Source organism: Oncorhynchus keta, chromosome 11, assembly GCF_023373465.1.
Source record: "Oncorhynchus keta strain PuntledgeMale-10-30-2019 chromosome 11, Oket_V2, whole genome shotgun sequence".
Classification (NCBI taxonomy): Eukaryota; Metazoa; Chordata; class Actinopteri; order Salmoniformes; family Salmonidae; genus Oncorhynchus; species Oncorhynchus keta.
Window position 1 is genome coordinate 22,043,034 of NC_068431.1, and position 16,676 is coordinate 22,059,709.

Below are 16,676 nucleotides of genomic sequence, written 5' to 3' on the forward strand. Positions count from 1 at the left end.
ATATCACATCTACCTTACCTGACACCCTAGAACCACTTCAATTTGCTTACGGCCCCAATATATCCACAAACGATGCCATCGCTCTGCACACTGCCCTATCACATCTGGACAAGAGGAATACCTATGTAAGAACAAAACAAAGGAGATGATCGTGGACTTCAGGAAACAACAGGTGGAGGATGCACCTCTCCACATCGACGGGACTGCAGTGAAGAAGGTGGAAAGCTTCAAGTTCCTCGGCGTACACATCACCAGCAAACTGAAATGGTCCACCCACACAGTGTTTCAACCTCAGGAGGCTGAAGACATTTGGCTTGGCCCCTAAACCCTCACAACCTTTTCCAGATGAGAGCATCCTGTCAGGCTGTAGCACTGCCTGGTACGGCAACTGCACCCACCGCAACCGTGGTGTGATCTGGGAAACAAATCACCGGGAGCAAACTACCTACAACCCCTAATGTCACAGGAAGGCCATAAGATCATCAAGGACATCAGCCATCCGAGCCACGGCCTGTTAACCCTCCTATCGTCAGAAGGCGAGGTCGGTACAGGTGCATCAAAGCGGGGACCTTGAGACTGAAAAACAGCTTCTATCACAAGGCCATTCTATTCTTCTGTATGTTATTCAATGCCATGCCGACATTGCTCGACTTAATATTTATATTTCTTAATTCCATTCTTTTACTTTTAGATTTGTGTGTATTGTTGTGAATTGTTAGATACTACTGTACTGTTGGAGCTAGGAACACAAGCATTTTGCTACACCCGCAATAACATTTGCTAAATATGTGTATGTGACAAATACAATTTTATTTTATTTGAAAAGGACACTAAAATGTGCAGTTAGTCACACAGCACAATAAGCTATTCATTAACCACCTCCAAAGTCATTTAAGAGAAATTGTCATTGCGACCAACCGGCCTCCCAACCACAGACCACGTGTAAGCATGCCAGCCCAGGACTTCTATATCCGGCTTCTTCACATCCGGGAATGTCTGAGACCAGCTACCCGGACAGCTGATGAAATTATGGGTTTTCACAACCGAAGAAATTCGACACAAACTGTCAGAAACCGTCTCACTGAAGCTTATCTGCGTGCTCGTCTTCTTCACCAGGGTTTTGACCTGACTGCAGTTCGGCATAGTAACAGACTTCAGTGGGCAAATGCTCACCTTTGATAGCCACTGGCACACTGGAGAAGTGTGCTCTTCATGGATGAATCCCGGTTTCAACTGTACCGGGCAACAAACACAATTGCATTTTATCGATGTCAATTTAAATGCAGAGATAAAGTGACAAGATCCTGAGGCCCATTGTCATGCCGTTCATCCGCTGCCATCACCTCATGATTCAGCATGATCATGTTGCAAGGATCTGTACGAAATGAAAATGTCCCAGTTTGTCCATGGCATGCATACTCACCAAACATTTCACCCATTGAGCATGTTTGGGATGCTCTGGATCGACGTGTACAACAGCGTATTCCAGTTCCTGCCAATATCCAGGAACTTCACACAGCCATTGAAGAGTAGTGGGACAACATTCCACAGGCCACAATCAACAGCCTGATCAACTCTATGTGGATATGTGTTGTGCTGCATGAGGCAAATGGGGGTCACACGGACTGTTTTTCTGATACTTATTATTATATTTTTTTAAGGGAAGCTGTGTCCAACCGATGCATATCTGTATTTCCAGTCATGTGAAATCCATAGATTAGGGACTTGTGATTTTTATTTCAATTGACTGATTTTCTTATATGCACTGTAAATCAGTAAAACCTTTGAAATTGTTGCATGTTTCTCGCATGGAATAGCTTTAATTTCTAACTGACCCCAAACTTTTGAACGGTAGTGTATATATTTAACAATAAAGGTGAATGCACCAATTTGTAAGTCGCTCTGGATAAGAGCGTCTGCTAAATGACTTAAATGTAAATAAAGCCATGTTCTAATAATCTTCTGTGTGCTCAGCTCATGCTGGACACGTGGAACGAGTCCATCTTCTCCAACATCAAGAATAGGCTCCAGGACAGCGCCATGAAGCTGGTGCATGCCGAGCGCCTGGGGGAGGCCTTCGACTCTCAGCTGGTCATTGGTGTCAGGGAGTCTTATGGTGAGCAAAACAATACTGTCTCCTTTAGCTGGGATAGAAAGGTGCCTAATGAACACGAATGTGGTGTATGTATACAATACCAACGGATGATTTACCAAATCATGGTGCCAAATTGGATAGATATTTCATGTCGATATTGGTGTGAAGCCCCCAATAACATTGATGTGGGATGTACGTGAAAATGTGAGCTACTACAAGTTAGTGTGAATGAGAGAAATTAACTCTTAACCCCCCTCCACAAAGATATTTATAATCCTCCTGGGTAGTGTTCATAACACACCAAATGGAATAAAACGTACTGAAACCGGAAGGGACTAATTGGACTCATCCAATAAGAAATGCACATTTTTGTTTTCTATTGCAAAACATTGCGTGCTGATAAACTTGGCCCCTGGGGACCTCTCTGTCTTCCCTCTGCAGTGAACCTGTGCTCAAACACGGATGACAAGTTGCAGATTTACAGAGAGAACTTTGAGAAGGCCTACATGGACTCCACCGAGAGGTTCTACAGAACACAGGCCCCCTCCTACCTGCAGCAGAACGGAGTTCAGAACTACATGAAATATGTGCGTATTACCAGGATTAGGGTTGTACAATTCCTATAACGTTTTGAAAATTCCCAGATTTTCCAAAACTGGTGGATTCCTGAATTTTTTGAAAACTTGGCAGTTTTTATAAAGTTACTGGAATTTTGCCACCCTAAAGGATCCGCTGTCTCCGTGACAACCGCTCTCCTCTGTCAACATAATCACACGATAAGTTATAATTTGAATTCCAAATGGACGAGCCTAGTCCATACCCCTCAGGTGCTCATGTAGATTTGAAACGATTGCATAGGTGTAAGCCATATGGCGCATATCCCAAACAGCCAATTGGAAGGCAATTTGAAGCAATGACCACACTGTTTGAAGCAATGACCACACTGTTTAAACCTATCTACTCCTTTCAGATCTATAGTGCCTGAGGTTTGATTTGGAATTCAGTGATGACAGCGGTCGAAAGAAATCGAAAACGATCTGTATGAGACTAATACTGTTCAGCAGGTTCTTTGTGATTTCTCAGTAGGCTGTAAAATTCTGGTACCATTCGCAAAATCCCAGGTTTTCCAGAAATTAGAATAAGCAGGAAATGTGGGAATCCTTCTACTGAGATGTCTGGAAAACCAGTTTGTCTGTAAGCTGGGCTATCCATCTGAGGTGAAACCAACATGTGTGTTCTAACAGGCAGACGCCAAGTTGAGAGAGGAGGAGAAACGGGCGCTGCGCTACTTGGAGACGAGACGGGAATGTAACTCTGTACAAGCAGTGAGTATTCTATATCGCCACCACTTCTGTGTGACTATTATGGGCTGTAGAAAGGTCTGTATATAAAGCAGGGGAGCCCTCCCGTTCAGAGCAGGGCCATGTTCATTAGAACACAAAACCTTTGAAACTGAGGTGCTGCTGTAACAATTTCACTGTTTATGTTTCTACAGTTGTTACTGCTTTTATAACAAAAAAATGCCCCAACCACCAAGGCGCATGGTCAAATTATGAAAACATCAGTAGCCTCAACATTACCATAGGCGCCAAGTGTGCTTCATAAATAGTGAAAATCACCACAAACGCAATAATGGCATTAAAATGAATGTGTCGATAGGACAGCAGTTGAAAATAGTCAATTATTTTCAGCTCGTGCTTACATGGTGTGTATCTTCATGCAATGGCTTCAGTTGGAGGATGTCACATAAACAATGAAAGCTGGTGAGTGTGTTGCTGCTGATGTTTTTTGCTTGATGTATGGTTTGCTTTCTGTGATGACATTTTGTGCTGATAATCGGCCCCTAGCAATTTCACCGGCATGTTCTATCCAAGCGGTGCCGTCCCTTCCTCTCTCCTATCTCACCGTTTTCATTTGGTGTTTGAACGGGCACCTGCTCAGTGTTCACATTCCTCGGCTTTTTGCGCTTAGTCCTCAGCGGGCGGTGTAGGTTGAGGCTCAGAACCAGAAGAATAATCATCAGAGATGTCATAATACACTGCTCAAAAAAATGAAAAGAACACTAAAATAACACATCCTAGATCTGAATGAATTAAATATTCTTATTAAATACTTTTTCTTTACATAGTTGAATGTGCTGACAACAAAATCACACACAAATTTTCAATGGAAATCAAATTTATCAACCCATGGAGGGAGGTCTGGATTTGGAGTCACACTCAAAATTAAAGTGGAAAACCACACTACAGGCTGATCCAACTTTGATGTAATGTCCTTAAAACAAGTCAAAATGAGGCTCAGTAGTGAGTGTGGCCTCCACGTGCCTGTATGACCTCCCTACAACGCCTGGGCATGCTGATGAGGTGGCGGATGGTCTCCTGAGGGATCTGGACTAAAGCATCCGCCAACTCCTGGACAGTCTGTGGTGCAACGTGGCGTTGGTGGATGGAGCGAGACATGATGTCCCAGATGTGCTCAATTGGATTCAGGTCTGGGGAACGGGCGGGCCAGTCCATAGCGTCAATGCCTTCCTCTTGCAGGAACTGCTGACACACTTCAGCCACATGAGGTCTAGTGTTGTCTTGCATTAGTAGGAACCCAGAGCCAACCGCACCAGCATATGGTCTCAAGGGGTCTGAGGATCTCATCTCGGTACCTAATGACAGTCAGGCTACCTCTGGCGAGCACATGGAGGGCTGTGCGGCCCCCCAAAGAAATGCCACCCCACACCATGACTGACCCACCGCCAAACCGGTCATGCTGGAGGATGTTGCAGGCAGCAGAACGTTCTCCACGTTCTGAAGAGCACAGGGCGCCAGTGGTGAATTTGCCAATCTTGGTGTTCTCTGGCAAATGCCAAACGTCCTGCACGGTGTTGGGCTGTAAGCACAACCCCCACCTGTGGACGTCGGGCCCTCATACCACCCTCATGGAGTCTGTTTCTGACCGTTTGAGCAGACACATGCACATTTGTGCCCTGTTGGAGGTCATTTTGCAGGGCTCTGGCAGTGCTCCTCCTGCTCCTCCTTGCACAAAGGTGTGTGGGGGGGGGGGGTCAACCATTAAAGTGACATTCCTTCCTAACGTATAATTCTGTTTGTAATGTTAAGATCCTAACAATGACCGTGTTATAGACTTATTTAGGAAAAGTAAAGAACGGAGGAGGGCATGGCTTTAAAAATGGCAGTGTAATAATTGCTTATGTTAAACCACTTTGTGACAAATGCTGATATAAAAGTTATTTATAAATCAATTTTAAAAAATGATATTATTGGTGATATGAGCGACCATGGTTTTTCTGTTTTCCTCCTCAGCTGATGGAGTGTTGCGTGAACGCCCTGGTGACGTCCTTTAAGGAGACCATCTTGGCCGAGTGTCCAGGCATGATCAAGCAAAATGAGACAGAGAGTGAGTACGGGTGGAGTGCTCCTGGCACCAAAGGCTCGGCCAGCACAGGTTTGCAAACCAGGAAATAACCTTGCAGTCTTCCACTTCACTTCCTATTTCAATTTGTCCACATCAACCAACCAACCTCTGTCTTTGCCCATTCTGTGTGTCAGTCAACATGTTGTCAACATTAACCCCCAAACATCAGTGTCTGACCACAAACCCACCTTCTACTGTGTGTGTGTAACCAATAGTCTACCTGTATGTGTGTCAGTATTAACCAATGTGTCTTTGTAGAACATGTCAGTTTTATGATGTTTAGCAGTAAAATCTGAATGTAGCTTTCTAACCCTGGCAGTATACCACCACTGTGATGTTTAAAACTTCTAGAGCTGATTTCCAGGAAACAGATTAAGCCTTGTCCTTGATTAAAAAGCATATTCAATGGAGACCCAATCAATTGAACGGAAACCAACCCCGAAAGATGTATTTAAAGACGGGCCCCAAGCTCTGCTGCATACCCCTTGTTCAATTTATTTACTATTATCTAGAAGTAGAAAACGAGACTGAAATTGTTGGATTTATATTTTTGTTCAAAGATTTTACTGAAGTACAGTTCATATAAGGAATTCAGTCAATTGTCATAAATCCGTTAGGCCGTAATCTACGGATTTCACCAATATGCATCTGTTGGCCACAGATACCTTAGAAATAAACAAAGGTAGGGGCGTGGATCAGAAAACCAGTCAGTATCTGGTGTAACCACCATTTGCCTCATGCAGCGCGAAACATCTCCTTACATAGACTTAATGTAATGTTGTCCCACTCCTCTTCAATGCCTGTGCGAAGTTGCTGGATATTGGCGGGAACTCGAACACAGTCGTGCACGTCGATCCAGAGCATCCCTGTTACGCCTTGGTCTTAGTATTTTGTGTTTTCTTTAATTATTTGTTCAGGCCAGGGTGTGACATGGGGTTATTGTATTTCGTATTGGGGTTTTGTGGTTATTGGGATTGCGGCTGAGTAGGGGTGTTGTATGGGCTTGGCTGCCTGAGGCGGTTCTCAGAGTCAGGTGATTCTCGTTGTCTCTGATTGGGAACCGTATTGAGGTAGCCTGGGTTTCGCCTTGTATTTTGTGGGTGATTGTTCCTGTCTCTGTGTAGTGTTCACCAGATAGACTGTAATAGGTTTCACGTTCCGTTTGTTGTTTTTGTATTTATTAGTTATTTCATGTATCGTTCCGTTTTTCTTCATTAAAGACATGAGTAACCACCACGCTGCATTTCGGTCCGACTCTCTTTCTACAAACGAAGAACGCCGTTACAATCCCCAAGCTCAATGGTTGACATATTTGGTGAATATGCAGGCCATGGAAGAACTGGGACATTTTCACCTTCCAGGAATAGTGTACAGATCCTTGCAGCATTATCATGCTGAAACATGAAGTGATGGCAGGACATGACACGACAATGGGCCTCAGGTTCTTGTCACCGTACCCCTCCTGTGTATTCAAATTGCCAAAGGTAAAATGCAATTATGTTCATTGTCCGTAGCTTATGCCTGTCCATACCATAACCCCACCGTGGGGGCACTCTGTTCACAACGTTGACATCAGCACACCACTCGCCCACACAACGCTATACACACCATCTGCCCAGCACAATTGAACCTGGGACTCATCCATAATGAGCACACTTCTCCAGCGTACCAGTGGCCATCGAAGGTGAGCATTTGCCCACTGAAGTCGTTTACAACGCCAAACTGCAGTCAGGTCAAGACCCTAGTGAGGACGACAAGCATGCAGATGAGCTTCCCTGAGACATTTTCTGACAGAAATGATTTGATTTGCAAATGCACAGTTTCATCAGCTGTATGGATGGCTGGTCTCGCAGGTGAAGAAGCCTGATGTGGAGGTCCTGGGCTGGCATGGTTACATGTGGTCTGCGTTGGAGGCGGCTTATGGTAGAGGAACTAACATTAAATTCTCTGGCAACAGCTCTGGTGGACATTCCTGCAGTCAGCATGCCAATTGCACGCTCCCTCAACTTGAGACCTCTGTGGCATTGTGTTGTGATAACTGCACATTTTTAGTGGCCTACTATTGTTCCCAGCAAAAGGTGCACCTGTGTAATAATCAAGCTGTTTAATCAGCTTCTTGATACGCCACACGTCAGGTGGCTTGATTATCATGGGGAAGGATAAATGTTTACTAACAGGGATGTAAACAAATTGGTACACACAATTTGAGAGAAATAAGCTTTTTGTGCAGATGGAACATTTCTGGTATCTTTTATTTCAGCTCATGAAACATGGGACCAACACTTTACATTTTGCGCTTATGTTTTTGTACAGTATAGAATCTATAGACTGTAGCTTACTTTGGACAGTGTTTGATTGTAGTTCTCCGCCTCCTAGAGCTCCACCTCATGTTCTCTTTGATGGACAAGGTGCCTAGTGGCATTGAACCCATGCTGAATGACCTAGAGGACCACATCATGTCTGCTGGGCTGGCCGACATGATGGCCTCCGCCGAGACCATCACCTCGGTGAGTGCTATACACACACATGCCCAAGCACACACACATACGGTCATGCTCACACACACAGACATGTTATACTAACAGAAATATAAAATACATACAGTGCCTTCGGAAAGTATTCAGACCCCTTGACCTTTCCACGTTTTGTTACGTTACAGGCTTACTCTAAAATTATATTGTTTTTTTCCCCCTCATCAATCTACAGTCGTGGCCAAAAGTTTTGGGAATGACACAAATATTAATTTCCACAAAGTTTGCTGCTTCAGTGTCTTAGATATTTTGTCAGATGTTACTATGGAATACTGAAGTATAATTACAAGCATTTCATAAGTGTCAAAGGCTTTTATTGACAATTACATAAAGTTGATGCAAAGAGTCAATATTTGCGGTGTTGATCCTTCTTTTTCAAGACCTCTGCAATTCGCCCTGGCATGCTGTCAATTAACTTCTGGGCCACATCCTGACTGATGGCAGCCCATTCTTGCATATTCAATGCTTGGAGTTTGTCAGAATGTGTGGGTTTTTGTTTGTCCACCCACCTCTTGAGGATTGGCCACAAGTTCTCAACGGGATCAAGGTCTGGGGAGTTTCCTGGCCATAGACCCAAAATATCTATGTTTTGTTCCCCAAGCCACTTAGTTATCACCTTTGTCTTATGGAAAGTTGCTCCATCATGCTGGAAGAGGCATTGTTCGTCACCAAACTTTTCCTGGATGGTTGGGAGAAGTTGCTCTCGGAGGATGTGTTGGTACCATTCTTTATTCATGGCTGTGTTCTTAGGTAAAATTGTGAATGAGCCCACTCCCTTGGCTGAGAAGCAACCCCACACATGAATGGTCTCAGGATGCTTTACTGTTGGCATGACACAGGACTGATGGTAGCGCTCACCTTGTCTTCTTCGAACAAGCTTTTTTCCGGATGCCCCAAACAATCGGAAAGGGGATTCATCAGAGAAAATGACTTTACCCTAGTCCTCAGCAGTCCAATCCCTGTACCTTTTGCAGAATATCAGTCTGTCCCTGATGTTTTTCCTCAAGAGAATTGGCTTCTTTGCTGCCCTTCTTGACACCAGGCCATCCTCCAAAGGTCTTCGCCTTACTGTGCGTGCAGATGCACTCACATCTGCCTGCTGCCATTCCTGAGCAAGCTCTGTACTGGTGGTGACCCGATCCCGCAGTTGAATCAACTTTAGGAGACGGTCCTGGCGCTTGCTGCACTTTCTTGGACGCCCTGAAGCCTTCTTCACAACAATTGAACCGCTCTCCTTGAAGTTCTTGATGATCCGATAAATGGTTGATTTAGGTGCAATCTTACTGGCAGCAATATCCTTGCCTGTGAAGCCCTTTTTGTGCAAAGCACTGATGACGACACGTGTTTCCTTGCAGGTAACCATGGTTGACAGAGGAAGAACAATGATTCCAAGCACCACCCTCATTTTGAAGCTTCCAGTCTGTTATTCAAACTCAATCAGCATGACAGAGTAATCTCGTGCCTTGTCCTCGTCAACACTCACACCTGTGTTAACGAGAGAATCACTGACATGATGTCAGCTGGTCCTTTTTGTAGCAGGGCTGAAATGGGGTGGAAATGTTTTTGGGGGATTCAGTTCATTTGCATGGCAAAGATGGACTTTGCAGTTAATTGCAATTCATCTGATTACTCCTCATAACATTCTGTAGTATATGCAAATTGCCATCATACAAACTGAGGCAGCAGACTTTGAAAATTAATATTTGTCCATCTCAACTTTTGGCCACGACTGTACACACAATACCCCATAATGACAAAGCAAAAAATAGAAATGTTTGCAAATGTATATTTAAAATATTGTATATACATACATACATACATACATGCATGCATACATACACGCACAGTTAAGGTCGAAAGTTTACATACATTTCAACTCAGTTCCTGAGATGTAATCCTAGTAAAAATCCCCTGTCTTCGGTCAGTTAGGATCACCACTTTATTTTAAGAATGTACAATTTCAGAATAATAAAAGTGAGGTATTTTTATTTATTTCATCACATTCCCAGTGGGTCAAACGTTCACATACACTCAATTACTAGTTGGTAGCATTTGGCTTTTAAATTGTTTAACTTGGGTTAAATGTTTTGGGTAGCCTTCCAGAAGCTTCCCACAATAGGTTGGGTGAATTTTGGCCCATTCCTCCTGACAGCTGGTGTAACTGAGTCAGGTTTGTTGGCCTCCTTGCTCGGATATGCTTTTTCAGATCTGCCCACAATAATTCTATGGGATTGAGGTCAGGGCTTTGTGATGGCCACTCCAATACCTTGACTTTGTTGTCATTAAGCCAACAACTTTGGAAGTATGCTTGGGGTCATTGTCCATTTCGAAGACCCATTTGCGACCAAGCTTTAACTTCCTGACTGATGTCTTGAGATGTTGCTTCAATATATCCACATAATTTCACTTCCTCATGATGCCATCTATATTGTGAAGTGCACCAGTCCTTCCTGCAGAAAAGCACCCCCGCAATATAATGCTTCCACCCCCATGCTTCATAGTTGGGATGTGGTTCTTTGGCTTGCAAGCCTCCCCCATTTTTCTCCAAACATAACAAGGGTCATTATGGTCAAACAGTTATAGTTTTTGTTTCATCAGACCAGAGGACATTTCTCCTAAAAGTAAGATCTTTGTCCCCATGTGCAGTTGCAAACCGTAGTCTGCCTTCTTGATGGCGGTTTTGGAGCAGTGGCTTCTTCCTTGCTGAGCGGCCTTTCATGTTGTGTCTGTACGGGACTCGTTTTACTGTGGATATAGATACTTTTGTACCTGTTTCCCCCAGCATCTTCACAAGGTCCTTTGCTGTTGTTCTGGGATTGATTTGCACTTTTTGCACCAAAGTACGTTCATCTCTACAAGACAGAACACATCTCCTTCCTTAGAGGTATGAATGGCTGCGTGGTCCCATGGTGTTTACACCTGCATACTATTGTTTGTACAGATGAACGTGGTACCGTCCAGACATTTGGATATTGCTCCCAAGGATGAACCAGACTTGTAGAGGTCTACAATTTATTTTCTGAAGTCTTGGCTAATTTTTTTAGATTTTCCCATGATGTCAAGCAAAGAGGCACTGAGTTTGAAGGTAGGCCTTGAAATACATCCACAGATACAACTCCAATTGACTCACATGATGTCAATAAGCCTATCAGAAGGTTCTAAAGCCATGACATTTTCTGGAATTTCCCGAGCTGTTTTAAGGGCACAGTCAACTTAGTGTATGTAAACTTCTGACCCACTGGAGTTGTGATATAGTGAAATAATCTGTCTGTAAACAATTATTGGAAAAATCACTAATGTGTATGTAAACACATATACTTTATCTATCTATCTATCTATCTATCTATCTATCTATCTATCTATCTATCTATCTATCTATCTATCTATCTATCTATCTATCTATCTATCTATTATAAAATCTCTCTCACATTTACGTAAGTGTTCAGACCCTTTACTCAGTACTTTGTTGAAGCACCTTTGGCAGCGATTACAGCCTCGTCTTCTTGGGTTTGATGCTACAAGCTCTGTATTTGGGGAGTTCCTCCCATTCTTCGCTGCAGATTCTCTCAAGCTCTGTCAGGTTGGATGGGGAGCATTGCTGCACAGCTATTTTCAAGTCCCTCCAGAGATTAGGCTGTATAAATTAGGCTGTAACGTAACAATGTGGAAAACGTCAAGGGGTCTGAATACTTTCCGAAGGCAAATGGGCATTATTTTCGTTGCACTTATTTGAAATGCGTATATCAATTACTTTTGAGTATTTTGTCATTTGTATGTCACTGGTCTGAACTACAGTCCAATGTACATGGCGACAACTCAATATTAGGAAGGTGTTCTTTTCAACCGTCCTGATAGAAAATGATATAGGGTCTATTTCTTAGAAAATAAGTTGAAATTGAAAAAGTTTGGGATTCACACGTATTGTTTTGATTTGCAACGGCACAGTTCTGTCTATGGCTTTATTTAGTTTTTTTTTGCCTACTTGAAATGTATTTTGAAAATATATATTTATTTATAGAAATGTATTTTGACAACAGTATTTTATTTTCATACATTCTTTAGGGTATTTTATAACAAGATATATTTTGATCTATCGTTTCCCATCTCTACAGTCATTCAATTTTTTTCTTCAAATAAGATCTTGTTTGGGGGTGGAACTCATTAGAATAATACCTAGCATGCTTTGCAAGTGTTCATTTTTACATTAGCATTTTGGTCATTTAGCATCCAGAGCGACTTAGTCAGTACATTTTAACTTTAAGTAGATAAACGACCACATAAAACCGCAAATAAATCTATTTTGTTACAGAGAATATTGTTGAGGTTTTAAGGGGGTACTTGCAAAAGTATTTTATTTTGATACATTGGTCTTTAGGATATTTTTTTGTAATTATATTTAGTCATCTTTGCCTTCTCTGTATATGACTTTTGTATCGTATTTACTGAAAGAAGGTATAATCTCTGTCGTGTGTGTGTGTGTGTGTTTAGGACTCTGAGAAGTACGTGGAGCAGCTCCTCACCCTGTTCAACGGCTTCAGTAAACTGGTGAAGGATGCCTTTCAGGATGACCCTCGCTTCCTCACAGCAAGGGACAAGGTCAGCACAACGTTTGTCCAACATTGGTCCAACATTACCAATGAAGCCCAATGTTCTGTCAACATTTGTCAAACATTGACACAACGTTGTCAGTGCACAGTATATGCACGTGGTTGTGACTGCATAACCTAACCAATGTTTTTTTTTCTTCAGGCTTACAAAGCAGTTGTGAACGACGCTACCATTTTTAAATTAGAACTACCGCTGAAGCAGAAAGGGTAAGAGACGCTCTGTGTCCTACTGTATGCCTTAATTTCTTCACTGAATTAAAGGTGGATTCCTGCACACAGTTGAATGCTCCCACAGTTTTAGTGACGTTGCACTTGATAAAACTGCGGCTGGGTGATCTTTTAGTTTTTTCACAACTTAAATAAAAAAGTCTACTTCTGAATTGTTAATTGCTTCATTAGTTAATGAGTGAATGTGTGTGTTTACAACACTGCTCTACTTCCTCTGTGCTGTCTGTCTGTCAGGGTGGGTCTGAAGACCCAGCCGGAATCAAAGTGTCCAGAACTGCTGGCTAACTACTGTGACATGCTGCTGAGGAAAACCCCGCTCAGCAAGAAACTCACCTCCGAGGAGATCGAGGCCAAGCTCAAGGATGTGGTACGTGGATGGGAGGAGTGTGCGTGTGTGTAATGATATGCAAGCTTTCCATATGGCTACAGCAACACTTGGATGCATTAACACAGATTACATTGTACACTTCCTTCGGAAAGTATTCAGACTCCTTAACATTTTGTTACGTTACAGCCTTATTCTAGAATGTACGAAATCTGTATTTGGGGAGTTTCTCACATTCTTCTCTGTCAGGTTCGATGGGGTGAGTTGCTGCACAGCTATTTTCAGGTTTCTACAGAGATGTTCGATTGTGTTTAAGTCCGGGCTCTGACTGGGCCACTCAAGGACATTCAGAGACTTGTCGCGAAGCCACTCCTGCGTTGTCTTTGCTGTGTGCTTAAGGTCATTGTCCTGTTGGAAGGTGAACTTTCGGCCCAGTCTGAGAACCTGTTCCAGAGCGCTCAGGACTTCATCAAGGATCTCTCTGTACTTTGCTCTGTTCATCTTTGCCTTGAGCCGGTCTAGTCTCCCAGTCCCTGCCGCTAAAAAACATCCCCACAGCATGATGCTGCCACCACCATGCTCCACTGTAGGGATGGTGCCAGGTTTCTTCCAGACGTGACGCTTGGTATTCAGGCCAAATAATTATTGTTTTCATCATACCAGAGAATCTTGTTTCTCATGGTGTGAGAGTCTTTAGGTGACCTTTGGCAGATCAGTGCCTTGAAACAATCCTGTCTCGGAGCTCTACGGACAATTCATTCGACCTCATGGCTTGGTTGTTGCTCTGACATGCACTGTCAACTGTGGGACCTTTTTATATAGACAGGTGTGTGCCTTTCCAAATCACTTTTTAGAATAAGGCTGTAATGGTGCAAAATGTGTCAAGTCAAGGGGTCTGAATACTTTCCGAAGGCGCTTTATGACGTACATCATTGTCTGTTTTTGTTTGTCCAAAGTACATCTAAAGTCAACAATTTTTCAGGTGACTTTATCTGTGAGAGAACTGACCATATGTTTATTTTTGTCAGACAAACATCATCCCATGTCATTCATGCAGCAACAGATGACTCTCATTAAAAAAAAACCATTTGTCTCCATTTTCGGACACAAAATCAGTGTATATCTGGCCTTAGGTTGAGGAGAGCGTCGATCATGTTGCTTCACCTATCCGCTTTTTTCAGATCTGCAAACACTTAAACGTTTGTTCTTTGGACGGGACAATCTCAGCTGGGTCGTGTTCATTAGACCCCAAACAGAAGAAAATGGACTGAAACAGGGAGGGACTACTTAAACTTGTCCAATAAAAAACACTTGTTTTCCGTTGCAAAACATTTTGCTACGGTGTGCAGTAATGAATACCCTGATTGCACAGTGGTGTTCTGTGTGTGTGTGTGTGTGTGTGTGTGTGTGTTATCCTGCAGTTGCTGGTGTTGAAGTACGTGCAGAACAAAGACGTGTTCATGCGCTACCACAAAGCCCATCTGACGCGACGCCTCATCCTGGACATCTCCGCCGACAGCGAAATCGAGGAGAACATGGTGGAGTGGCTCAGGGTATGATCTGTGTGTGTGATTGACTAGCTACAATTACACCACTTCTCCAATTACCTCTAACCTTGCTTACAGGAGGTAGGCATGCCCGCGGACTATGTGAATAAGCTGGCCCGCATGTTCCAGGACATCAAGGTGTCCGATGATCTCAACCAGAACTTCAAAGAGTGTCACAAACACAACAAGCTGGCCCTATCAGGTAAACCAGGTAGCTGTACCTAATATAATTTACCTAATATAATATATATGCCATTTAGCAGACACTTTTATCCAAAACAACTTACAACAGTGAATGCATAAATGTTCGTATTGCTGGCCCTAGCTGGAATCGAACCCGTGTACCTGTACGTTTGGGTGTTTGGTATAGGTGGCTGGATTAGACCTAGTGAAAAGTAATACAAATGCTATTGATTACAGTCCTGTTTGGGATTCTGCTTTGAGTTTGCACTTTTGGGACTATTCCACTGACTCCGTTGTACCAGAAAAAAAGCACAGCTCAAGTACTTGAAAGTGTATATTATAGAATGAAACAGGAAACTAGAATGGACAAACACTTTTTAGCAATTTGCCAAAAAATGATGGCCATCTTAGTCAGTTGTTTCATTCTAGAAACAAATATATTGTTTAAAACAATAATTGTTGTTATACTAGTATATTATATATCTCTATGGTGTATATATTAGACATAATGGATTTGAACTCTGGGTGTATTTCCTTTCTCCCCCTTCCTTCCCCTCTTGTGCAGCGGACTCTGTTAACATCAAGATCCTGAATGCCGGGGCGTGGTCTCGAAGCTCAGAGAAGGTGTTTGTGTCACTGCCCACTGAGCTGGAGGATCTCATCCCCGAGGTGGAGGACTTCTACAAGAAGAACCACAGCGGCAGGAAACTGCACTGGCACCACCTCATGTCCAATGGCATTGTGAGTGTAGAGCATGTAGCAGGCACCCTCCACTCTGTCCAGACCCTAGAGATCCTATATTTCATTCTATGTTCTCTGTGTAATTCTATCCAGATCACCTTTAAGAACGAGGTGGGACAGTACGACCTGGAGGTGACCACCTTCCAGCTGGCAGTGCTTTTTGCCTGGAACCAGAGGCCCCGGGAGAGGATCAGCTTTGAGAACCTCAAGCTGGCCACGGAGCTGCCTGACGCTGAGCTCCGACGCACCCTATGGGTAAGGCACGGTGTCAATGGATAGATAGAGGTCAAAGGGTTAGCTATCGCAAGGATTAAGGATGCAAGATTCCTCTAACATTCCCAAAATTACCATGTTTTCCCGAAATCTTAGTTAAAGGAATTCCATATTTGTTGCATATTCCTGCTTGATTCCTGCAATCTTCCAACTAGGTTTGCTGGAATACCTGGGAAAGTTACTAGGGGAAAAATTCTGCTAACCACAGCATTTATTGATTTGATATGTAACAAACACTAAAGGAAAAAGGAATCTCCGCACACTCCGGATCAATGCACAATTTAAAATGTACTCTATGTACACAAAAGTATGTGGACACCCCTTCAAATTAGTGGATTTTGCTATTTCTGCCACACGCCTCTTGTCCTGCTAGAGCTGCCCGGTCAACTGTAAGTGCTGTTATTGTGAATTGGAAACGTGTAGGAGCAACAAAAGCTCAGCCGCAAAGTGGTAGGCCACACAATCTCATTTGACCGCACTACTGAGTTCCAAACTGCCTCTGGAAGCAAAGTCAGCACAATAACTGTTCGTCGGGAGCTTCATAAAATGGTTTTCCATGACCGAGTAGCTGCACACAAGCCTAAGATCACCATGTGCAATGCCAAGCGTTGGCTAGAGTGGTGTGAAGCTCGCCGCCATTGGTCTCTGGAGCTGTGAAAACGCATTCTCTGGAATGATGAATCACGCTTCACCATCTGGCAGTCTGACGGACGAATCTGG

The 16,676-nt window shown here is 43.3% G+C and overlaps 1 protein-coding gene across 9 annotated transcripts in view; it reads left to right on the plus strand.

Moving 5' to 3' along the window:
• LOC118389915 (cullin-5-like) overlaps positions 1-16,676 on the plus strand; it is a 28,945-nt gene that overhangs the window by 8,547 nt on the left and 3,722 nt on the right. For 4 of the 9 annotated variants that reach the window (XM_052529702.1, XM_052529697.1, XM_052529701.1 and 1 more), the window contains 12 exons: positions 1,975-2,116; positions 2,537-2,682; positions 3,340-3,420; positions 5,410-5,551; positions 7,898-8,028; positions 12,541-12,648; positions 12,802-12,865; positions 13,109-13,254; positions 14,634-14,765; positions 14,838-14,970; positions 15,508-15,683; positions 15,777-15,938. In XM_052529702.1, the coding sequence (XP_052385662.1) occupies positions 1,975-2,116; positions 2,537-2,682; positions 3,340-3,420; positions 5,410-5,551; positions 7,898-8,028; positions 12,541-12,648; positions 12,802-12,865; positions 13,109-13,254; positions 14,634-14,765; positions 14,838-14,970; positions 15,508-15,683; positions 15,777-15,938 (1,563 nt within the window). Of the gene's footprint in view, positions 1-1,974; positions 2,117-2,536; positions 2,683-3,339; positions 3,421-5,409; positions 5,552-7,897; positions 8,029-12,540; positions 12,649-12,801; positions 12,867-13,108; positions 13,255-14,633; positions 14,766-14,837; positions 14,971-15,507; positions 15,684-15,776; positions 15,939-16,676 lie in introns of all 9 variants that reach the window. The other 5 variants (XM_035779890.2, XM_035779891.2, XM_052529698.1 and 2 more) reach the window with 5 other exon arrangements.